This window comes from Gopherus evgoodei, chromosome 17 (genome assembly GCF_007399415.2).
Source record: "Gopherus evgoodei ecotype Sinaloan lineage chromosome 17, rGopEvg1_v1.p, whole genome shotgun sequence".
Classification (NCBI taxonomy): Eukaryota; Metazoa; Chordata; order Testudines; family Testudinidae; genus Gopherus; species Gopherus evgoodei.
Genome location: NC_044338.1, coordinates 10,291,774 through 10,316,916, shown reverse-complemented (window position 1 = coordinate 10,316,916; position 25,143 = coordinate 10,291,774). Strand labels below are relative to the sequence as shown.

Here is a 25,143-nt window from a genome sequence, read left to right as displayed (position 1 = left end):
ATTAAAGAACTTTCAAAAAACGTTTCATGTCATTAAGTCTTAACACGTGGATAATAATTTATTTCAAAGTGCTATTTAAGCACTAAATATTCTTTCCTTAATTGAAGCAGCAACCTCTAAAAATACAAATGTGTTTTACCTCTCACACCTACTAACAGGCCTAAACAAGATTCTTCAAAAAACAAAAAGAGAGGCCCCCAAAATACTTGGAGGACAAGCTTTTTAAAAAGAATCATTGGGATCCTCTCTCTCTTGCTCTCGCGCACACATTTGTCCCCAACACAATAAGGCATGTACTAAAATTTCTTCTAACTGCCTTCCCTTATAAACTATTGGGCCAGTAGACATCTCCAAGTCCCTCCCCAACTTCTACCCAGTCAGTTTCCCCCAGTTCCTCAGAATTCCCCATCCCTACTCATTCTCTAGGATCTGCATCACATCCCCCTCTGCCTGTTATACATTTCTCTTCCCTTATGCATTCATTCTAGACATCAACCCACTGTCTGTATTCAGAGAGAACCATCAACTCCCTCCCAGTATTTCCTGCTCCCCTTTTGCAGAATGAATGGATCTCTGACCTCTCTATTATCTTCTCAGGCCATCTCTCCTATAAAGAAGCCCCAACTGCCTTGTTAACTCCTAATTATCCATGCAGAATGTCTTGTTTTCCCCATCTGCCTGTTCATATATTTGTTCCTTGAAGTTCTGGCTTCTAACAACCAAAAGACAATATTTTAATTCTAGATGTGTTCAGAAAGCCTTTCCTGCCTCATTTATCCCCATCCCTTTCATTAACAATGCTATAAATACCCACATAAGCTTTCATAAAAAAATGTAATAGTTCACATGCTGTTTTAGTACATCAGGGTTTTGCCTCACTTAAAATAACTTTAATATAATAAAACCTGGAAGAAATGGCATGTGAATACTATTTTTGTTTATATTAAGGGGATGTACTGACACCGAGGAGATACCTGTAAGGGTGAAACTGAAGCAGAGAAGTGAAGTGAAGTGAAGTGACTTGCCCAAGATCAGACAGTAAGACCAAAAGAGCTGGATAAGAATGCTAGGGTTCCTGACTCCCAATCTGTTTTCACTCTTTTACCAAGCACTTTATTTTATTATTAATACGGCAAAATTCCTCCAACTTCTCCCTTCCCTTTTTATAAACAGGGGGATAGTTCAGTCCGTGCATTCATGAGTCATTTAAGCACTTTAGGCTGTTGTCCATCAACAACTGGGGCACTGTGCTAAACCAAACCAACTCCTGTATGCAACCACCACTTAAAAACATCCCATCATAGTTTTCTGCAAAAGCACACACGCAGAAGTGTATATGCAAAGAAGACCATTCATAGTTTATCATGTGACAATTGCCTATCTCCCAAATGAACTGACATCTTATTTGTCTCGTCTGCATAAGATGAACTTTCACTTTAGAAGGAGCATGAAGGGAGGCAGGAGTAAGCTGCTCCAGTACTCCCAGAGTCCTGGGCTCTGGGCCAATAGGAACCCTGCTGACTAGATCCATACCAGGCCAGAATGGTGGTAGAGTGGCAGGAGATGCACCAGCATCTGATCAAGACACCACCTTCCTTCCCTGTTATTTCCCCCCATTAAAACAAGGAACTTGGAGAGACTTCTGATGGACTCATTTTGTATTAATTTCTTCATGATTAACTCCCCTCTCTTTTACTGATGGGGAAGAGGTGCTAAGGGTGACAGTGGAAATTGAAAAGTAGGTTATTGTTAACTCCAATGATGGAGAGTGGATCATGGACAGATTGCAAGAAGGGGATCATTTTATGTCTGGAAACTAGAGACTTAGCAACACTATACTGCTATGTTTTTACTTGCACTGTACATATATTTCTCATTTCACATACCTGCATATTGTTTTTACTCTATTTACATTGGTCCTGCAGAACTTGTGCGCGCTTGCTAGGCAACAAACAGAATACAGAGCAAATACTTTAAAACTCTAAACTTCAGTATTTTATTCCTATGTACTTTGAACAGACTACGTCTAATTTTTAACAAATCATTCCTATGCCAAAAACCAAAACTTCCAGTTTCGGCCTCACGTTATAAAAATTTAAAAAGACTGTTTCAAATAATTGGTTACGTTTTCCCTCCTCCAGTCTACCATTCCTGAACTCCTATCTTTAACCACTTAAGTTTATACCAGCAAGTTCTGTACTTTGGTTATATTAGCAAAGATGTCCAGAGATCATAAAAAGGTAATTCACAGAAACTTAACTGAAACAGAACAAATACGTGAAGAGCCATTTCATGGAATCAAACTGGAAGAGAATGATCAGTTTTTTTGGAAGGCTGATGAAATAAGAACCAAGTGTAAGCAAAGGTTACTTTTGCTATTTTAAATAAATAGTGTAAAAAAAATACTTACAGTTCGTCTCGTTGCCTCTGTGAAAGCACCATGGTGGCTGTGATGTCAGGCTAACGTGATTCAGTTGTGGCTGCCTCCTCAAGATTAAAAAAAACCTTGTGAATCCTGGATCCAAAATTTAGTCTGCCACAGAGCAGCTTCAACCAAAAGGAAAATGTTTCTCCACACGTGAAATCCAATAGGAAATCTGGAGGCATTCAACAGGGAAGGTTCATTCCATCTAGAAGGGGAAAAAATACATTTTCCTTTTCAAAAGGTTTATGAAGCCATTTAAAGACATTTTGGAGTCACATTAACATCTACATACCCAGGTTGGAATAGTGAAAATGAACAAGTGTGTGCGCAACTTACTGCATTCTTCCCACATTAATTTTTCTGACTTGCACCCTTGCAAGTTTTCCTTCACCTCTCAGGAGAGGGGTCTGGATAGGCTACAGCTGTCTCCTACAATCTTTAGTTGCTTTCCTCACAGCAGTCTCCATAGCTCTAATGATCTATATCTCCATATCACACTGTGAAGTGAAAATTTCCCAATCATTTTAAGATCAGAGGGGTAGCCGTGTTAGTCTGGATCTGTAAAAAGCAACAAAGCGCCTTGTGGCACCTTATAGACTAACAGAAGTATTGGAGCATAAGCTTTCGTGGGTGGATACCCACTTTGTCAGACACGTGTCTGTTAGTCTATAATAAGGTTTCTCAAACAGGGGTTGCCGCTTGTATAGGGAAAGCCCCTGGCGGGCCGAGCCAGTGTGTTTACCTGCCCCGTCCACAGGTCCAGCCGATCGCAACTCCCATTGGCCCGGAGCAGCAATCTGCGGCTAGTGGGAGTCACGATCGGCCGACCTGTGGACGGGGCAGGTAAACACACCGGCCTGGCCCGGCCCACCAGGGGCTTTCCCTACACAAGTGGCGACCCCTGTTTGAGAAACCCTGGTCTATAAGGTGCCACAGGACTCTGTTCCAATTATTTCAGTCCATTTCAGCAACACCAACACTGCAACACCCAGCAGCGCTAATGATCTGAACCATCTTGGTACTGCTACTTTCTCCCAAACTCAAGGATTTTGGCAATGTGCCTCTGAACTAAAGCTACAAAGCTATTGAGTGTACTCAAGAATTTAGGCCAAAGCCTACAACATGAAAAAGCAGTACTAATATGAGATTTTAAGTCTGTCACCACACCATTCAAAAAAATTCACTAGAATTTCCACTGTAACATGGACTAATCATCTGCTAAACATAACACTAATACTAATACTTTTTTAAAGGTAAGTCTTCACTCAGCCATTAAGTTTTAAAATAGATTTTTAAAATCTGACCAGGTAGTATGATTCTTGGTGTTCTGGGTTACCTTAATTAAAGGTTGTTACTTTAACTGTACTGAGGTGAGTCTTGCAAACAGTAACCAGTCACTTATGACAGAATTTTCAAATTCATTCTCAACACTATCTTCAAAATCTAAATCTTTACATTGATAGGATGAGTCACGGCATAAGTTTTGCTTTTCACCACTTAACTGTATTCTATGCAGCACTGGAATGTTAATATCCTTAGTGTGCAGACTACTTTTACTGGATGGTTATGATCAAATTTGGACCAGATTTGAATCACTAACACAGCTTCCCCTGCAGTTCCAGTGATCTTCCATGCTCTAGGTTCTGTCGTGCAAACAACAATATCATTATCAGCAGGCCAGGATCCTGCATCACTGCCTATTTTTTGCATGCACTTGACAAGTGTCTCTGTACTCCACCATTTACTCAGTCCGCTGAAGAACAAAGCAGACTGACCAAACGAGTGAATTTTAGAAACAGAGTAAAATGTGAAAATAAGTGTTACAGTATGTGCGCGCTCAGTTTACCTTGCATTTGGAATACTTATTTGTAACAACAGTTTAATCCAGAATTTTGGTAAGAAGCCTGTTCAAAGCAGACAGCGTTCTTTTATACACTAAACTCAATGCTTTCGTACACATACTTTAGTCCACATCCTCAAAAGCTAGATTCAGGAATAGTGTTTAAAAAAAATATTCAGCTGTTATACACTTAACACCATGTGGCTATTCACTGTAGACATGGGGAAGATGTGCTCTGAAGTTAAGTCTAGGCTATAAGTTATTTGTATTATGGTAGAGCCTAGGTGCTCAGCTCTAGGCTCCTCTGTGCTAGGCATTGTACACACAGTATTAACTATCCCTGCCCCCAAAAGCTTACAATCTCAACAAGATTGACAATTTAGTTTGCTTGACCCCATCCACAATACCAAACAGTGTTTTTCATGAACTAACTGAAACAGTGCTGTAGGAGCTGACAGTATGGATTCCATGCCACCAGCAAGAGGCAGCAAAGATGACTACCTCTTTACTCAGCTTGTGCCTATGCCTTGCTTCATGATATGGGTTGTTACAAGGAGGAGAGAGAGAAATTGTTCTCCTTAACCTCTAAGGATAGGACAAGAAGCAATGGGCTTAAATTGCAGCAAGGGCGGTTTAGGTTGGACATTAGGAGAAACTTCCTAACTGTCACAGTGGTTAAGCACTGGAATAAAGTGCCAAGGCAGGTTGTGGCATCTCCATTATTGGGGATTTTTAAGTGCAAGTTGGACACAACTCTGTCAGGGATGGTCTAGATCGGGATAGGCAACCTATGGCACATGTGCCAAAGGTGGCACTCGAGCTGATTTTCAGTGGCACCCACACTGCCTGGGTCCTGGTCACCGTCCGGGGCGGGGGGGGAGGGCTCTGCATTCTACTTTAATTTTAAATGAAGCTTCTTAAACATTTTAAAAACCTTATTTACTTTACATACAACAATAGTTTAGTTATATATTATAGACTTATAGAGAAAGATCTTCTAAAAACGTTAAAATGTATGACTGGCACCCGAATCCTTAAATTAGAGTGAATAAATGAAAACTCAGCACACCACTTCTGAAAGGTTGCCAACCCCTGGTCTAGATAATACTTAATCCTGCCTTGAATGCAGGGGACTGAACTAGAAGACCTCTCAAGGACCCTTCCAGTTCTAGGATTCTATGCAGTTACAATGTAGCGCTTGAAGACCGACCTTTTGCAGTACAGGGAAGAAATGGTATTCAAGTTAAGGTGGGAGAGAGGGAGGGAGAAGAGAGAATATGTAATACAAAACCATTGTCCCTTGAATTGATTAGAAAAGGTGCCCCCTAGTGGGCAATGCTGCCAGATCTTTGGGAATTCCAAACCACCACTTAGCCTTGCAATGGCTCTTTGGGTTTAAGAGTAAACATCTAGAGACTTATCTGGTTTATAGCACTAGTTGAAAACTGCAAAACAAAGTATTCTAAATACAAATACAAGCATTGTTCACAATGAAAGAATCCTCTTGTTTCTGAAATACTCCTACCTATAGGACAAGTGTATGAATAAAGGCAGACAGAAATATTACTGACAAGCTGATGATACACCCATTCAACCAGCTACAGAAGTCAGGCTTCACAGCTGGCTGCCAAGAAACTTGACCACCTAAACTTCAAAGAATGGGATACCAACGCTGTCTGGACCATTAAACTTTAGATACTAGATCACATATTAAGAAAATATGAACTTCTAACACTCACTCAACCTAGCAGAAGTATTAAGGCTCTCTCATGCAGACATTTAAATTCAGCATTCCAGATACATGCAGAGTCTATATTACAAAAAGTTCTCTCCATCTACACATACAATTTTAATTTAACCCCTAGATTCTGGATTAATATAAATAAAATGCAATAAGCAGCCCCTATATTCATAGCAGGTATTTCAGTATACTGCACAAATACCACTAACTCAAACAAAGTCATGACCCAATATTTTGTCAGACAATTTTACATCCAGGAACTACAGCCCTGTTTTTCTATCACACTAGTTGATGTGATTCATTGTTTGGAGAGGAAGCGGTTAGCAGGCCATGATTCTCGATTTTTCAAAAGGGAACTGTACAGCAAAGAAGAAGGGTGTCCTTCAAAGTCAGCATTTGATTTGCTTGTAAAACTCAGTAATAGCAAGTCAAAAAATGTAAATGGAAAGCAAACAAATTGGAGATAGTGCCATTAATACCAAAACTAAAGAGTTAGATTACTTTTAAACAAAAATCTAGTGAAATATGCTGTATACACACACATACTTTTTTATTGAAATAGTGATGATTATGAAATTTACTATTTTAAGAAGCTTCTTTTGATGCAGTTCTACCATACATGTTTAATATAATATCAAAGATGTGTGGTTTTTGTAACTCTGATAACACTGCCTCTCCTCCTTTCCTCCTGCACACACCTCCCACCAGTGTGTTGTGGTAAGAGCTATGGAATGATGGGCAATTCCTAAAGCTCTGGTTCATTTCTTACCACTTTCTATGATGCTTTGCAAAAAAGTCAGACATCATACAATGATGACGTGATCATTCTGCCCATGTCATGGACTCCAAATACCTTATGCTACTCTAGACCAACTAGCTGACTATTAATTTAGGTCCTCTCTATACTAAAACAGATAGCGTCTAGGTTTACCTGGGCAAGAGCATGGATTTTAATCCAGTTGCAAAACCTTGTATTTCTACAAAAGCTGAGCCAAATCACATAGACAGGACTTTAGATCAGTAGGCTGTCTGGTCAAAATGGTCCTGTGGGGTGCACATACATCCTGAAAAATTCATAAAGAGATTCTGTTTCTAAACTGGAAGTTACTTCACATATATGGAACGAGCACTACTCACATATCTAAGAATACTAATCTCTTGGTTACAGCTTTGAAACCTACCAGTACTTCCACTGAATATATTCATTTACATATAGATCTTGAACCATCATACCAAATTTTCATGTAGTTTGGAAATAAATTATGTTTCATCTCTGAAAATGAGTAAAAAACTGAATGAAGAGTCAAATGAAAGACTTCATATTATCAAAAACTAACTAGAACAAGGAGCTTGATTTTTCTGAAATGCCGATTCCTTCTCTCTCAAATGGAGAACGAGAGCTATAGGTGCTCTACAACTGTGAAGGCTAAGGGGAAAAGAACAGAGTGGATAAAAATCAATGATGTTTAAAAGAAAAAAAATTGGAGTTTTTTTCTTTACACACTTTATCTAAAAGATAGTTTTAATTAAGATACATTATAGCTCGAAGATCTCATCATAGAATAGGAATTATAAATTCTAATTCTATAGTATGAGACAATATATTCATGTAATGTTTAAGAAAAAATAGTTTTGTAAATGAATTCCAGTAGTTCATGGATTAGGGACCCAATCTTATGGGGGTCCAGGGGCTTCTGCACAGATTTATTTACTCTATCTACCCAATGGGACTCAGTGCTCAGTCTAGAAGATACCATCTGAGATTCTTAGTTTGCAGTTCTCAAACTGTGGCTCCAGAGATAACATACTTGTTAACAGCAAAAATGTTTTTAACTAAATAAATAAATATACAGAGGTGAGAAATAACATACCTCAACCCCATTGTCCCTCTACAAGTTTGTAGAGACAGAGTCAATCCTTCACCTCTCTTTAAAAGTGCAAAGTCTCAAAAAGTTCAATGAATAGAAGATTGCTGGGGGCAGAAGAGACCTGGACAAGGAGAAGATGTCTGGAGATAAATGTGAGAAGGGAGGGACAGACAGTAGAAACAAAAGTGAAACTGTTTGAGCAGCATATTCCAGGAGTCTTAAAGGTCTTTCTGAATGCAGCCTTCATTGATTTGAAATCTACCATACCATTCTCTCACTAGGAGGGAAAACTTATAATGGCAGCAGGCTGTAAAAGAGAACCAGTTTGGGAATATCTTAATGAAGTTCCTCTACCTGTGGGTAAGACAGGCATGTGTGCAAAATGAAAACAGTGCAAAGAAAAACCTGAATGTTTAACTAAATTCAACAATTCATTGGCTTGTTTTGTTATAATATTATATGTTGGCTGTTGAAGAAAAAAATCCAGAATACATAAAGTTGATTTAGTTATATAAAACAATTTAAATGTCTGCCTGGTTATGTTCTCCTCCTAGTACAGCATGGCAAGAAAATCCTCCAAATATTAATAAATTAACCTGTCGAATTGGCGATAGTTCACCTCCCAATGACTTCATAAATATCTGCTTCAACTACCTTTGGTAAATGAAACAACCAAACAACCATTCATTTTCTAATACAGCCATCAAACTAATCTGAAAAGTTTTCAAAATAAATCACTTTAAAAATAGTGTGTACTTTCTAAGAATGAAACCTACATCTATCTCTGAGTTATGAATTAAGGTTAGAACAACTAAGAAGAATGCACTTTTATGTAGAAATCCATGATTAAATCGAGTCTTCTTGACTAGTGATTTAAGTCAAATTAACCCTGGGGAAAAACTGCCACAATAAGGCCTGAAGTTCTATTTCTTCTAATGGTCACATTAATAACATGTGCATCATGGACAGCAGTACAGTTTTCCCCACAGTGACCCAACAACACTTGCCTTGAAGGGACCATCTACAGGGGAAACAGTCTGATCTCCATCCCTAGTGTACAAAGCTGGCAAGGAAGATTAGGATGGTGGTTTCTGTAATGTGACAACAGTCCACTAAGAACCAGATCCCATTAGATAACTGTTTTCAGTCACTATAGACAGGCTAGATCTGAACTGTGACCTAGAAGTGGAAAGCTATTATTATTAACCAGCCAGAACTATCAGTTTCTGTCAACTCCACTGCTTTAACTGTTTGTATGCATGTCTTGGTGAAGGCTTACAGTAAATTACATTAGTTCTCCTTGAGTTGTCTTCTGATTCACACAATCTGAGTCCTTTCAGCAAATGGCTAGTTTTGTTCTGTCCAAGATTATGTCTTATTTAGATGGATTGAACTGAGCTAAGACTCAAATATCTTCATATTAAATAGTATTCAGCAGTTAAATAGTATTCAGTGGAGTGGCATTTATACCAAGTTGTTTAATTTAAAGTAAGATGTGCAAAAAACTGTCTTAGTTGTGAAAGTCAATTTCAAAGAGATTACACTGCACAAGAAATACGGTAATGTTCCAGCCACAAGTTACAGTCAATGTCATCATCAATGAGTCAAGCTGGAGACACTCAGCGCTACGGTGTACTTAACAGTGAGGTGCTACTGATATAATGCAGGAGGCCAGAGTAAGGTCATAGGTTGCTTCCACCAAAATGAGTTTCACAGCTGACCGGGGGTAAAAGTGTGTTTAACAACATAATTCACTCCAACAGGTTTTACACATTCATCTTATGAATAATCGCCTACTTTATCTGTTTAGACATCTTGCAGGACTTAAGAATCCAGAACTCTGTTTTAATAACTCAGTCTAGGCAAATGGAAGTATCAATAAGCCGAAAATCCTCTTCTCACTGGGAACAGGATACTGTCAGAGCCCAATAATCATACTTAATGTTCAAGACACTGGTACTTCTATGCCCATTTTATCTATACCAAATAGCATCACGGTGCTAATGCTTTTCCAACAGTTTCCGATTTTTCAGTAATCAGATCACCCAACCCAGATACCTAAAATCCCTAGTGCATTAAAATGAAACTTCTGTCACCAGGGATAGTGCAAACTGACTTTTTCACCATGGTACCACCTGCAAGCGCCACTGAGTCCTCAGATCTCTGAGGTGGGTCTTTGCTAGTAGATTCTGAGGTTCTTTATGTAAAGAAACTGGAGCCAGTTTACATATGTAAATATCAGATATATACAAACAGTCAAACCACATATGCAAGAGATAAAACTTAATTTACTGAGCAGTAAGGTAAGTTCCTGGTAGAAAAGTGGTTTTGACTTCCTCTTATTTCTTTTTTAGGCCTTATTACAGAAATTGCAGATATTAAGTACTATGCTGTGCAAACAGTGCCATTTCTAGCAAACGAATAAAGGTTCTATCAAATTTGACATTCAAACAGCTGAGAAAACTCAAGCAAGGCTAAACATTAAGAACATAAGAATGGCCATACTAGGTCAGACCAAAGGTCCATCTAGCCCAGTATCTTGTCTTCTGACAGGATGGCCAATGCCGGGTGCCCCAGAGGGAAACAACAGAATAGGTAATCAAGTGATCCATACCCTGTTGCTCATTCCCAGCTTCTGACAAACAGAGGCTAGGGACACCGTCCATGTCCATCCTGGCTAATAGCTAATTCTTCCCACTTCACTAAAGGGCTGCAAGCACCTTATGAAAACTGAAATATGTTCCTCTTCCCTCATTACTAAGTTCATGCTCATGAACAGGATCTTATAAAATTCACCTGTTTATTCCTTATCTGAATACAATCCTGTTACTGTCAACAGCTTACTCAGATAATATCTTGCAAACAAAAGATTAAACTGCAATAGACTAAGGAGAAGATTCTTTTTCATGCAAATGTATGTTTTTCTTCATTTCCGATAAAGAACAAAATATTAAGCAGGATTTTTTCTAAATAAACAGAGTTATCTACTGAGTATTAGCAGCTATTTAAATACTAAAACTGAAACAGCCCGAGCCACTCATGGAGCTGTCTATACCATAGAATATTTTAGTTTCAAACCTGATTAAAGAAATGGCTGACTTCATAATGATGATGTCCACATGCAAAAGTTGTTTACTCCTATCCGTGTGGAACACAGCTCATGAACTGAGCAATATTATGAGGTTACACATGCTTCCAATAGTTCTTCACTGCTTAGATAAGACCATTTAACTGTGTGTGTGTAATTACATTAACAAGTTCTACCTCCCAGGTCTTGTGCATTTCAATACAGCATAGATGTGAAACAAATTCACAGTCCTTTTCTATACTTCTGGTACAAGCAGCTGAAGCAGCAGGATAGCTGCCCACAATTTTCCTGAATATACATATATGAATGGCTGTAAGCGTATGAGCAGGTCAACATGGTCACACACTGCTGGCATGGCTTAAAACAGATGCTTTTCCTCTGGAAATAGCATATCACAAACCAGTCAAAACTAATGATTTATTGTAATAGTATATCACCAAGAGGTCAACTGTGTAGCTAATTAAGGCCTTGGCTACACTGCCACTTTACAGCACTACAACATACTAGCTCAGGGGGTTCAGCTACTCCCCTCATGGGGGTGTGTTTTTTACAGCACAGGAGAGATCTCCCAGCACTGGTGCTGTGACTACACAGTCACATTAGTGCTTTAACATTGCTAGTGAAGATATACCCTGAGGTACTCACTTTTCACTATTAAGTCTGAGCACTACCATTGGTTCAGCAGGATGCTAGCTGTAGAATTCTATGCTATTTTGGAGATAGGAATAAGTTAGTTTTGCAGAATATCCTCAACTCAGTTTATAAGAAAGCTACATGCCTCTACACATCAGCATGAGGTGGACTGTACTCCCTTTACAAATGTTTAAACTGAGCCAAGGACTAACCAACAAGTCAAAGGTCACATAGTAAGTCAATTGCAGGCCTAGAACCCAGTATTTTCAATTCATGGACTAATTTAAGACTACACTGCCTCCCCTGTAATGATTTTTTTTTTATTATTATTCAGCTAAAAAGCAAATTCCTGGTCAGACAGTTTATTATAAGCAGTCTTATTTTCACACCGGCTAAAAAACAAAAGGTGTCCTTTTGCAGTGCTTCTCCCAGAGCACAGTTTTTAACAGCTTTGCTCTTGCTTTCGCCCAAATGTTTAAAATTAAGATTACAAGCAAATTAATCATCATGCGAATAGCACTACCCTATCAAGTGAAGTTAGGTGCCCTTTTGTTGACTAAAAAAATAGTTTAACTATTTTCCCTCTTGGTCTATTTGCAACAAAAGGTTAAGCAAGGCAGTCATTTAAAATGACTTTACTTTGGGGCCATAACATTTTTGGGTAGCCATCTGCTAGTATCTTGCCTATGAACAGACACTTCCATATCAATAAAGCTAAATCAGACAACTTCACAGGCAGACAAACCTTTAAGCTTGTCATCTTACAAGACAAAGATGTAAGCAAAACAAAGATTTCAGGTTTGAAAACACACCAGGAAGAATATTAATGTACCATGTGGTATGGAGTTTCTCTTTTTTGCTAAAGTCATTAATACAGACAACTCAGTATTGTGAGACACTAAATCCTTTCAGGTTTTTAGGAGAAATCTTCTAACAGATCCAAGATAGAGTTACTACTTTCTAGAAAAATATGTAGCTAAATTAGTTTGGATGCTTGTATGATGAAGTATAGCAGTTATTTCCCTCACTTTGTCTTGTCTGTAGACTAAGGTACAGAGGTTGCCATGTTCAGATATTATAAGTTAAATTCCTGTGAACCTGTTCCACAACAGAGAAAGTCTGCCTTTGAGATAAATATAATTAACCTACAAAAGGCAGGAACTACTGGAACTTATTTCTTTGTATCTAGTGATACTAATGTTGTAAGAGTTTTACACTTTAGCTGTAAAAATTGAAAATACAGGCTAAATATTACCTATTCCTTAACTTTTTCTGGGTAAGACACTGGATTGCTAAAATCAGGGTTTAGTGTGTACTGACTACTGAACCAAGACTTAAGTTACAGGAAAAATGGTTTCTCTTTAAAAAAAGAAAAATCCACACAAATCTGTATCAGCTCAGAGCACTAACAATTTACCAAAAAAAAAAATAAAAAAAAAATGTTCTACTACTCAAACTACTTTGGTGTGGAATACCACAGAACACACGTACCAAAGGCAGCAGAGAATGCAGTCACATACAATCCATCTGGCCATTTGATACAATGTAAAGCAAATATCCTAATGGATATTTGCTTTAAGAGCCACAGGCATTTTCCATCTCCTTGACCAAAAACGACTGGTCTCATCCCAGTGTTTTAATAGATGTTGCTGGAGATGATACTAGAATGATGGGGGGGGTTGGTTACGTTTAGGCTTTTTTTTTTTTTTTTTAGGGTGGGGGGGTGTTTTGTAAATTGCAGGAATATGATTTTTGGTGTTAGCTGGAAAATCCTATGAACAATTTTCCTACAGAGATAAGATCTAGAATACTGTACCTGCTGATCAGTTTAAGAGTTAATGGATCAGACAAGACTCCTAAAAAAAGAGGAACTGAAAGACACTTTACCCTAAAACAGAGGAGACATTCCTTCCCTCACTCCAAAATGAGTATTGTTTCTCCTAGTGTCTGTCCTTAACCACTGTACCACTTTCTCAGTTTAAGATAGACTTCTGTGAAAAACAGATGTACTTCAAGAACAGATTTTAATTTTCAGATATCAAATGGCTAGCAATAACTGATATGATTCCCACAGACTAACAGGGCACAGATGCAATAGCATGAAGCTTCTCTACTTCCTACACCATAAAACTGAACGGAAACAAAAGAATAAAACATGACAGACTTGCTCTTAACTAACTGCTTCCCTGCCAATATGCCTTGCTCTGAAGATATGTTCAATCTTCAGAAGGAAGAGATCTCCAGTAAGAATGGAAACTTCAAGCACAAAAACTTCTCCAAAAGCTCCCAGAGCAGCTCAGCTAGAAGGCCCATCAGGACAATGAGACTGAGGCCATGTCTACACTATCGGGACTGTAGTTATGATGCCCTAGCTATGCCAGCATAATCTATAGTACAGATGCAACCCGAAGCGACGGAACGGGTATTTCAGTCTCTGTAGGAACCAATGCCCCAAGTGATGGCAGCTAGGCTGAAGGATGCATTCTTCCATCAAGCTAGCTGCGTCTACACCAGGGGTTAGGGAGCCATAGGTATATCGACCTATATTTTAAGTGTAGGCTAGACCTGAGTGAGAAAGAACAGGTGGCACACAATTTAGATATCATCCTGCTTGCTGCCCTGAGAAGGATATCTTCAACATGAGATTCCTCCGACATATCTACTCTTCATATTACCAGAGGGTGCACCTTACATTAAAAACTTTAAAGACTCTTGTCCAAACATTTCTGCAAAAGAGATAAATAACGACCACCACAACACAACAGTGTCAGCCCTCTACAAATATAGGATTAAGGAGTGGGAAACATGCTGAAGTACAACCTTTCAAAAGCAATGTCAAGAAACAGACAAGTGAGGTACTCATTACAGCAAACTCAGGGTGTATTTAGACAGGCTAAATATGGAGGATAGTCAACCAGGCTGAGGAAAGGTGGAGATCTGTTAGATCCTTTCCTGTAGGGAAAAGGAGGAAGCAGAATGGCCCTGGAGCCTCTTGTTCTTTTTCTAGGAGATGATGGGAAGGAAGAGAGTTCTTTTCCAATGGGAAGTAGGTAAGCAGAGAAAGAATAAAACAGGCACTCCTCCTTTAAGAGAAGGGGAGACAGGAGCATGAAGCCCCTGTTTTTCCAACAGAGGAAAAAAACAGCAGCATATGCTGAGAAGGAGTTATTGGGTGGCAAAGGGCCTCTAGTATATCTTGGACCCATGCAACAGGTAGGTAGCAGGGCAGATCCTGCGTTTATATTACAGACAGAAGAGCCAAGAATCCATTTAATATGGAAAAAAGAACAGAGGCCTCACTAATTAATGGGGAACTATGAGAACCCTCAGTTACTATATTTGGGGCAGGAGCCCATAATTTACTGAAGACAAGACAGAGAGCCCAACTTAAATTAACTGAGTATGCCCAGTATCTTCCACTCTAGCTTAAGCCCCTAAGTATGCTCCAACTTAAATTTGTAACTAGCTCCTAGCATAGGTTATGTACACATACCACACAAAGGCTGTTACTACCTGTGACAGTTAACAGCATTTCATTCCTGCTAGCTGGTTGCCTTCCTGTAACCAGTTCAACACTTTCCTACAGCATGGACAGGATCCTATAACCATGTATGCATAACCAATTTAACTGGCCTTCTTTCTTCACAACAGCCTACATACTGTGACACTCCAGAGCACATTACCATACGTATCAGCAATACAATTCTGTGTGCATGTCCTGCTTGTAATACTTTTCCTGGCTAAGGCTGCCTGGATTTTCCTAAAATGCATTGCTACAAACAGTAAGTGCTGACACACATGCACAGTTGAGATAACAAAAGCTGCTGTGTGGACAAACTATATTACTTATAACCAATTAAGGTGACCTAACAGGATATAAAAATGACAGTAAAAAGCTGTAATGAAGACAAGGCCAAAGTGCATGTGTACTGTAATAAGCAGACATTTTTGGAGTGTCATGGGGAAGCATCCCACTGCAAAAAGGACAATTTAATTATATATAAATTACATTAGCATTCTTTTAAAATTATAAAAAAACCCTAAATCTTACCAGCTTCTCCTGCAGTGGCAAACAGCTACTAGTCAAAAGAAAAAGCTCAGTGGTTCAAAGCTGTTATAAGAGGAGGAGTCCCCATCAACCCCAAAAGCATCATGGTAGAAGCCAGTGACATCTGCTAGAATTCTATTCCAAGATCCAGGTAACAGGTGACATCTTCGTCATCCTGACAAACAAGAAGTCCCCTAATCATTCCACCTTCTGGAAGCAGCAGCTTACTGTCTGCTATGAGAAGCCAACCCCATTCCTCTTATGACTCTTCCTAACTCTTCGTAAACCCCAAAACAGCATTTTTGATCATTCTCTCTTGTGAGCCTTCCAGTAATCCTAGGTATCCTAGATTTCCAGCCATAGTTAAGCTAACAAGTCTGATCAACAACACTGACCACAGTGTTATGAATGAAGAAGTGAAACTGAAAATTAAGAGCCCCTGAAACTGACCTGAGTCGTCTTAATTTTACTCTACAGATGCTTGAGAAATCTAAAAGCAGATGCTAATTGATGGATCTAGAGGTTTTTTCTTTAAAAGAAACAAAGAAGAGTTCTGCAGAAACTGATGGCTTAGGCTCCCCAAGCAAGTTTCCCCCACTCAAATTTGGCAGGTGGTTTTATGAGTTCCCTGCTGTAATAACTGACAACAACAGATTCTCTTTTTGGTCTTAAAGTAAGTTTTTCTGTACATTTACAAGTATGTATGATCTAGAGTTTATTAGACCCCAGTTATTCATAACTTTGGTAATTTAAAGGAGATGGTAACAAGTTTTACATGCAGTTCACTAAAACATCTTTGCTCAGTCACTTTTTTTTAAAGCCTTTATTAAAACCTTTAACATACTACTACTTTAAAGCCAAGATAAATGAAGTTCTGAAATGATTTTGTACTTACGTGTTTTTAAATAAAAAAAAGTTTCTCAGTTTTCAATACAATGGAAAGAAGTTATCCAATACTTTTTACTGTATTGCTGTACAACTTAAAGTCTGAAGGCAACAATTGTAAATGGCATCAGTAACGTTTCACTTTTAACAACAGGCCCTGAATAAAGCTCAAGAATATTCCATGAAGTTACAGGCTTAGCTGTGAAGGAACACAGTTATAGCCTTAAAAAAAAAAAAAAAGTATTCAAATCCAGATTTTAAAGTTAATTTGCCATAAAATATTAAGAAAAAATATGTAATTCTCAAAACTTCTGTTTCATCTTAATGATTAGTCGAACACAAGTTACACATTTGAAGAATACAATCGCTTCCAAAACATTCCACTGCAGTTCTCAATATAGTGGCATACAAGCTGAATAGTTAATCCCCATTTAATATTCATAGACCATATATAAACCTGGCCTAGGGGATTAATTTGTTACTAGATCTATTATGCCACCTTATCTTCTTGCAATACTTTAACATTAAAAATCAGAGGGTGGTGAAGAGGTAAAACTAAAATCGACAGGGGATTTCAGTAGTCAAAACCCAGGGTTACTTTAAAGGGCAAAGAGTTGTCCATTGTCAAGTACAAAAAAAAAAAAAACACAAAAAAACCGCACACACACATCAACCAACCCATGTACCAGACAATCCATATCTGCCCTGGAAACTGAGGGACCAGCAACTAGCAGTAGATAAGAAATTTTAGTCCCAAGGGTTTTTTCCAGAAACAAGGTTATACAAATCTGTGTAACATTATGAAGAACATAGTATACGTAGAAGAGTTACACTGAAGAATCAAAAGAAAATTATAGACATGGGGATGGGTTAAATGTAGTTTTGAGTTTGGTTGCTAGTTGCAATTTAATTTAGGATCCAATGACCAGTGTAATTATGCAAGACTGAGTTGTCTTTCAAAATTAAAAAAGACAGATGAATATATCAAAGGGACATAATTTAAGTCATTTCTGTTTGAAGACTTATTTACAAGCACACTTAAGGCTAGAAGAATTCTCTAATATTTTTGTTTTTTCTGTTTATATATTTGACAGAGCTATGTGTCTAGTCAGCCTTCTCTCTTCACACAAACTTTTCAAATTCACTAAGAGGAAAGTGACTTAAAAAACGGTGTTAAGCCACAAGCACTGGCAAAGGAATTGAGTAGATGGAACTTGAAATCTATTCAGTAGATATGAGCTAATAGCATCCCTTTAAGCACTACCAAAGGCTGAACTATGTACAGCTGCACTGCTGGTGAATTACATATACATATAGGGTACCTGGGCTTAATATGACTCTTTCAAAATACATTAAGAAAATGGTCATTCCCTGGCAGCTTCAGAGATATAATTCTCAAGTGTATTATGGGAGAAGGGTGTCAAAGGCATTTCAGTGGATCTAGTCTCATTTCAATGGCTTCATTTTGTTCTAACATATATGAACAAAAAGCTACTCTGAACCAGTGAACTCTAAGGGTATAGCCACAAAATAGATCCAGTCTCTCTAGAATGAACTGGGGGTAGGGTGGGGGAGAGAAAAGGGGAAGACTATGAATAGAGCACACCATTCAAGGAAGGAGAACAATCAGCTAGCCATGGAACTGGTCCCCCCCCCCAAAAAAAAAAAAGTGAGTTAACATCCCTCTCTCAAAAAGAAGTTTAAGACATTTGTCTCCATCTGCTGGGAAGAAACTGCAAGGCAAATTATAAGGGAGATAATATATAAACCTCCTATCTTGTTATAATTTATGTCATAAAATAAGCTAGTGAACAAAGCAGTCATCATACTAAGGTTTTATCCATCCTGCAAAAGTGACCATGCCAGGAAATTTAGTTAAAATACCATTGACTCTTCAAGTAGAGACAGAAACTGAGCTATATTTTAATAGTATTTCTAAATCATACTACAGCCCTGTAAGTCCATAGTTGTTGTACAGTTCAAGAACATGATTAAGAACATTTTTAGTTCCCTCTCCCTGCCCTCTACTTTGCTACATCAGAATCTTGATCACAGCATTATCTACAAATTAGATGTGACCCAGTACATAGGTCCTACCCTGGAAGATATTTTAGGCTTACTACCTGCCAAGCATGCAGGGATGAAACTAACAGTGCAAAATGGGAACTCACTTATGAGGTGGACTAACCTTTTTCCTATTCGACCTATGTTGATACACAACTGGTTAAGAAGTTAGAGAAAAACACTTATAAATCCTTCCACATTTTTAAAAAAAAGTTAAAGAGGTGTCCACACTAACCTCAGATGATTAGGGTGAAACGTAAATCAGATTCACCTTTAAAATATGGTCCAAATGAACAATTTAAAGCAAAATATCAATGTAACCTATTACACATAGGGTTTGATAGTAATACATACTTATCTTTTGTCCTTTTGTTTGATCAGTTACCAACTTTTGTTTTCAGAACATATTTACAAGCCAGTTTATTTAGTAAAAAATACAATTTAACATTGCATTTGTGCATGTTTCATTGGCCCAAGAAGAGGAGAAATTGGATGATGTTAAACCAGTGCCACCATTCATACAAGGAATTAAAACTCCCACACCCCCTCTCACACACCCCAGGTTGGAGATCAACAGTTTTTAGAAAGCAAGCAAGAGCCTGCTAAGGTTTTAAAAAATGAAAACATGTTGTACCATTCATTTTGTAAGGTATGTTATTTGAACAATAAAGAGGCGCACAATGTCAAAAATTAAAAACAAAAAAACCCAACTTACAATTCCATAACAGTCTACTTTAGAAAAAGCTGACTGGGAAATTCAGATTTATAACTAACATTCAGGTGCCTCTCAAGTACTACCAAGGCCTTGACACCAATGCAATATTACAAATATATTTGCCTTTTCAGCACCAAGCCTACTATGAAGTTTTGACCATAGTAAACATGCTACAAAAAGGACTTGCTGGTGCTAAAGTGGGTATCAAATTTTGACAAGACTCTGAATTCACTTCTGTATTCCATCATTTTTGTTCTTCAGCTTTCCACCAATTTTGATGGAATAAAGTTTGACAGCTTCCTTCAGAAACAGATTTTAAATCAGAAACCTGGATCTTTAGTTTTAAATACTTGAAAAGGAACAATCTCCTGATTATATTCCACTAAATACATTTCTGCTTCTTCCTGCTCTAGACTCAGTGAATAACCATTTATTATTCATTTTGTTGGACACTGATGGCAAGGAGACAGCTTTTTTGTAGCGTTTTACAGTTCTGCCCATGTGGTTCTCTGTTTATTAGAGCAAGCGAGCTTTCTCCAACTGCAACCATAGCATCAGCCTGTAACCTGTCAAGCCCCTCCGATATCTAAAACAATTTTAGGCTTAATGCCTCTCTGTAGAGTTCTTTGTATAAAGCATGTGCTATGTTTTCATCAAACTCCTTCTGGCAATAGTTACAAGTTAAAACTAACATTTCCGATTGTCTTTATATCTGTATCAATCTTTAGTAATTCCACTGCGTGTTGCTGGAAAAAGTTTTCACCTTCCACAATCAGCTCTGAGATTGTTTAAAGTAGTGTCCCTCAACCAGTCAGACATTTAAGATGACTGCATTCAAGAATTTGTCTTTTTATACTTAGTTTTTGTTGTCTGACCAAATGGCAAAGGCTTGCTTATCATATTGCATCTTCAGGAGTTTGAACACATTTCACAGTTTTCTTTTTAAAGAGTTAACAGCATCAACAAACACCCCTTTTCCTCTGTGGAGCCATTACTGGGCCATATCTTATGTTTGGCCAGGCATCTTGCATTGGATTTCTATGTTGATTTTTACACTGCAAGCTTTTCCTCTCTCTCTTGCAGCATCCAGTAGGGGACATGTAATTTTAAAATTTGTCTGTAGGACTACATCTCAAGTACGGAAATTGCTTCCTTGAATTGACTGTGTATTACATTGACAGTGATGTGACCATGAAAAACACTAATACAATCCTAGGATGCATCAGGTGAGGTATTTCTAATAAAGGCAGAGAAGTGCTGTTACCATTTATACAAGGCACTCATGAGACTTTATCTGGAATACTGTGTGCAATTCTGATCTTCTATGTTTAAGAAAAATGAATTCAAACTGAAACTGGTTCAGGAATGGTCTACATGGATGATCAGAGGAATGGAGAACCTACTTTATGAAAGGAAACTTAAGGAACCTGATTTGTTTAGACTAACAAAATAAAGAAGGAGAGGAGATGAGATTGCTCCCTATAAAATAGGTCAGAGGCAACAGAGGAATTATTTAAGTTAAACGCCAATGCTGGCACAAGACCATATGGATATAAACTGCCCATCAACAAGTTTAGGCTTGAAATTAGACAAAGGGTTCTAATCACCAAAGAAGAGAAGTCCTGGAACAGCCTTCTAAGGGTAGTAAAAGGAGCAAGAAACCCAACTTGTTTTAAGACTGAGCTTGATATGTTTAGGATGGGGATGGTATGATGAGATTGCCTACAGCGGCATATGGATCATCTGCAACTGTTATTAGCAAAAATATCTAACAGCTGGAGATGGGACACTAGGCAGGGAGGACTGAGTTACTACAGAGAATTCTTCCAAGGTGTCCAGCTGGTGAATCTTGCCCACATGTTCAGGGTCTGATTGCCATATTTGTATCAGAAAGGAATTTTTCCCCAGGTCTCACTGGCAGAGACCTTGGAGGGTTTTTTGCCTTCCACTGCTGTATCAGGTACAGGTCACTTGCTGGTTTGAACTAGAGTAAATGCTGGATTCTCTATAACTTAATGTCTTTAAATTAAGATTTGAGAGCCTCAGGCTGAGTTACTGAAGTCATGGATCTATTACAAGAGTGGGTTGGTGAAGTTCTATGGCTTGCGATGTGCAGGAGGTGAGAGATGATCATGGATGGTCCCTTCTGGCTTTAAGTCTATGAATCTACATTAGCGTAATATTAAGTTGCAACTTGATAAAGTTCAATTTGTCGTCTTCTGGATCTTTTAAAATGTTCTTTGCCATTCAGAGTGAAATCACAGCCCATTTCCAGCACAGACACTCACATATTGAAATTTGTTTATCTTAATGCATCAGAAACAATAGAAGTCAAAACATGAAAAACCCTAGGCAACACTTCACAGGACCAAACTTTTTTTTTTTTTTTAAGAAGGGGGACGCACTTGTTTTCCCCCGCTGCTCCGATTAGAACCTTGCACAGTAGTGCTCCCCAACCACGCCCTGGCTTCAAACATATGAACCATATTTAATATCACTAAAATGGGTGGGAAAGATAAAGGAGAGAATAAAAAGAAAACAATCAAAGATGTATTTCCCAGTCATTGGGCAAGAGATGTGTGTCTCTAATTACTATGAAAGTGAGAAACATTATGCATAAGGACTGATGTCAAATTTTGTAAGGAACAGTGCCAGCAAACACTACAGTACTCTAATTGTTATTTTATTCATTACAAAAAAGTCAGTGTATAGCTGCTCTCAAATTTTTATTCTGGCATCTTCATTAACTGGATATTTTGATCCAGTGTGCCATTTCCCATAGTCATCTCCCCACGCCCCCCTTCCAGCATTATGCCTCTCATCCAGATCAATTAGGAAAAAATATTCCACTGTTAATAAATGCACCTTCTGCTTTTAAAAAGTCATGCCTAAATTAATGAGACCATACTATTCCTAACTGTATGCAAGCATTCAGGCATCTAAACAAACAAGTCAATTAAGAAAAACTGATTTTTCTTCCATTTAAAAGGCAGGTGGAACAAGTAGGGCAAGTTCAAACACTACCTAGTTACTTTAAAAAGAGTGGTATATCACCAGAGGAAAGCTTGAATCTGTGGTGAGATGTATAAATTAATTGATTGATTGTTTACTGTGTTAACCTTCTCTACCACATTATCTTACATTTAATACCTAAAATCGAGCTACCTTTGAGGAGAAAAGAAGTCAGACTTGGGGAGTAAAAAACGACTTATTCCGTTAAATTGAGTCAATTTAGTTTTGCCGAGCATAACAGGAGAGAATATCCTTCCTCTCACAAGCATCATCAGTAGGGTCCTACCAAATTCATGGTCCATTTTGGTCAATTTCATGGTCCTAGAATTTTAAACATCGTAAATTTCATGACTGCAGCTATTTAAATCTGAAATTTCATGGTGTTCTAATTGCAGGGGTCCTGACCAAAAAGGAGTTGTGGGGAGATCACCAGGTTATTGTAGGGGAGGTTGCGATACTGCTACCCATACTTCTGCTCTGCTGCTGGTGGCGGTGCTGCCTTCAGAGCTGGGAAACTGGAGAGCAGTGGCTGCTGGCAGGGAGCCCAGCTCTGAAGGCAGAGCCGCCGCCAGCAGCAGTGCAGAAATAAGGATAGCATGGTATGGTATTGTCATCCTTACTTCTGTGCTGCTGCCTTCAAAGTAGCTGCCAGTCTCCAGACACCAGTTCTGAAAGCAGTGGAGAAGGCTGGCAATACTGTGACCCCCTTAAAATAACCTTGTGACTCCCCGTAACTCCCTTTGGATCAGGACCCTCAATTTGAGAAGCGCTCATCTCCCATGTGAAATCTGTATAATCTAGAGTAAAAGCCCACACGAGACCAGATTTCACGGCCCATGATGTGTTTTTCATGGCTGTGAATCTGATAGGGCCCTAGTCATCAGTATTAAAAACTGAATGTTGTAAAGGTTTTTGTTTTATGTCCCAGAGAAAGCACCCTATTCCATGCTAATATAAAGAACGATTACCTTTAATCAATGACTCAAAAGGAGACATGCCATCTCAGTCACCAACAACCCTTCCTACAACATTTTTATTCCTGAAGGTCTATCCAAGAATTGATCAGGCACAGCGGTATTTCACATAGAAAAACTGATGAAACTGCAGATGAAGATTGATGTGACTGCAGATACATCAATAGGAAGCCTCAAAGATCTGAACATGTAAAACAATTGGGCCTAACTCCATTCCAGAAACAAAAGACTTTAAAAAAAAATCAATTAAGGTGGTAACAGACTAGTAATTATAGTCATTCACCAAGTCCAAGAACTTAAAAGCAAGGAAGACAATAGCCATACAAGAATCAAATACATACTTAATCACAATAACCCTTAACTGAGCCAATAATTGCTTTTTTAGTTATCATGATCTTTGTATATGAACTATTTCTTAGAAGCAATTCTATTAAGTGGGAAACTTAAAATATTTGTCAGCTGATAATTCGCAGTGAAGTACTTGGAATTCTTTAAATGAATGCATAATATGGATTTTTAGTAAAATTAAATGTGAGGTATTGCCCTTGACACTGCTTAGTGTGACAATGTACATATTTTTCAAGATTGTGTTATGTTTATATTTTGAGTACTACTGAAATAGCATTTTTGCTTGGGTCAAAACTAAGGTTTCTTGTGATGAAATATCCTCTTTATATTTTAAAATGAAGTGTTTCTGACTCCATTAGCGCAAGATTTATTATATATCCCTTACTAGTCCTTTCTTTGCTTTTATACACTTGGGTTTTGTAAGCGATGGGATAGGTGAACTACATTGTTAACTAGTAACTAACAGTTCAAAGGACAAGACACCAAAAAACACACACCATCATTCCATTTTTCTCTTTGTAAAATGTTTAATTTTTTTTTTTTTTTAGCGACACAGGATGGACAATTCACTCGGTTAAGTTAGAGAGGTACTAGTGATCAATACAGCAATGGTTCTAACAGAATCCTTCCTGCATCTGATAAGTGTTGATAAATCTCTTTCCTACTACAAAGCTAAATTAGACACTTGGCATATGCAGTACAGATTACAACAAGTTGTATGCCAGACTGAAGTTTAGATCCCAAATCTGTTCCACATCCAACGTATAACTATGTCGTCTTAGACAAATCATTGAATCAGTGCCTCTTACTGGCCCCAGGTGAAAGATGTGGCTGCTACAAGTACTTTGCATTATACAGTAGTCATCAGCAGGCCCAAAACACACTTTATCAAAGGCATTATCCTCATTACACTTGACTTTAGCACCGAAATTGGACTCATCCTGGTTAGAGAGGCTGTGTGGTCTAGTGAATGTGTTGTGTCTACCACTACAAAAAAAATCAAGGTTCTATTCTGAACTATAAACGCATACTTGCATCTGGAAGATGACCCTGTACACATTTCCCCTAAATCAAGGGAATATTTTGGTGGAGAATGCAGGAGTAATAGTATTTTTACTTTGAAGAATAGCCTTGGTCAGCTCAGACTTAAAGTGTTCTGACATCATGTTTTTCCTCTGTCAATTTCAATGACATGGCTCCTTCAGATCATATCTAATTTACAGGTAGCAGCAGATTCTTGAACATTTTATACTCCTGTGCCCTCCAAGAGTCAGTGTCAAAGTTTACCTATTTCATATTTGAGATGTAACTGACTGTTGGGGAGACAGAAGAACTTAAAGCAACAATATTTAGCAGTATTTATTATCTTAACACCCAAAGGCCCCAATCAGGACTAGGATCCCCACTGTGCTGAAAGCTACTTTTAATTACTATTCCAAGAGCTACTTTAAAGTATTTTAGTCACAAGAAGTATTAGTCTTCTGAAAATTAAGCTTTCTATT

The 25,143-nt window shown here is 38.2% G+C and overlaps 1 protein-coding gene across 2 annotated transcripts in view; it reads right to left on the bottom strand.

Annotated features, from left to right (window-relative positions):
• PAFAH1B1 (platelet activating factor acetylhydrolase 1b regulatory subunit 1) overlaps positions 1-25,143 on the bottom strand; it is a 59,110-nt gene that overhangs the window by 29,807 nt on the left and 4,160 nt on the right. For both annotated transcript variants that reach the window (XM_030536514.1, XM_030536513.1), the window contains one exon: positions 2,411-2,630. In XM_030536514.1, coding sequence (XP_030392374.1) covers positions 2,411-2,442 — 32 coding nt within the window. In that variant the 5' untranslated portion in view covers positions 2,443-2,630. The remainder of the gene's footprint in view (positions 1-2,410; positions 2,631-25,143) is intronic.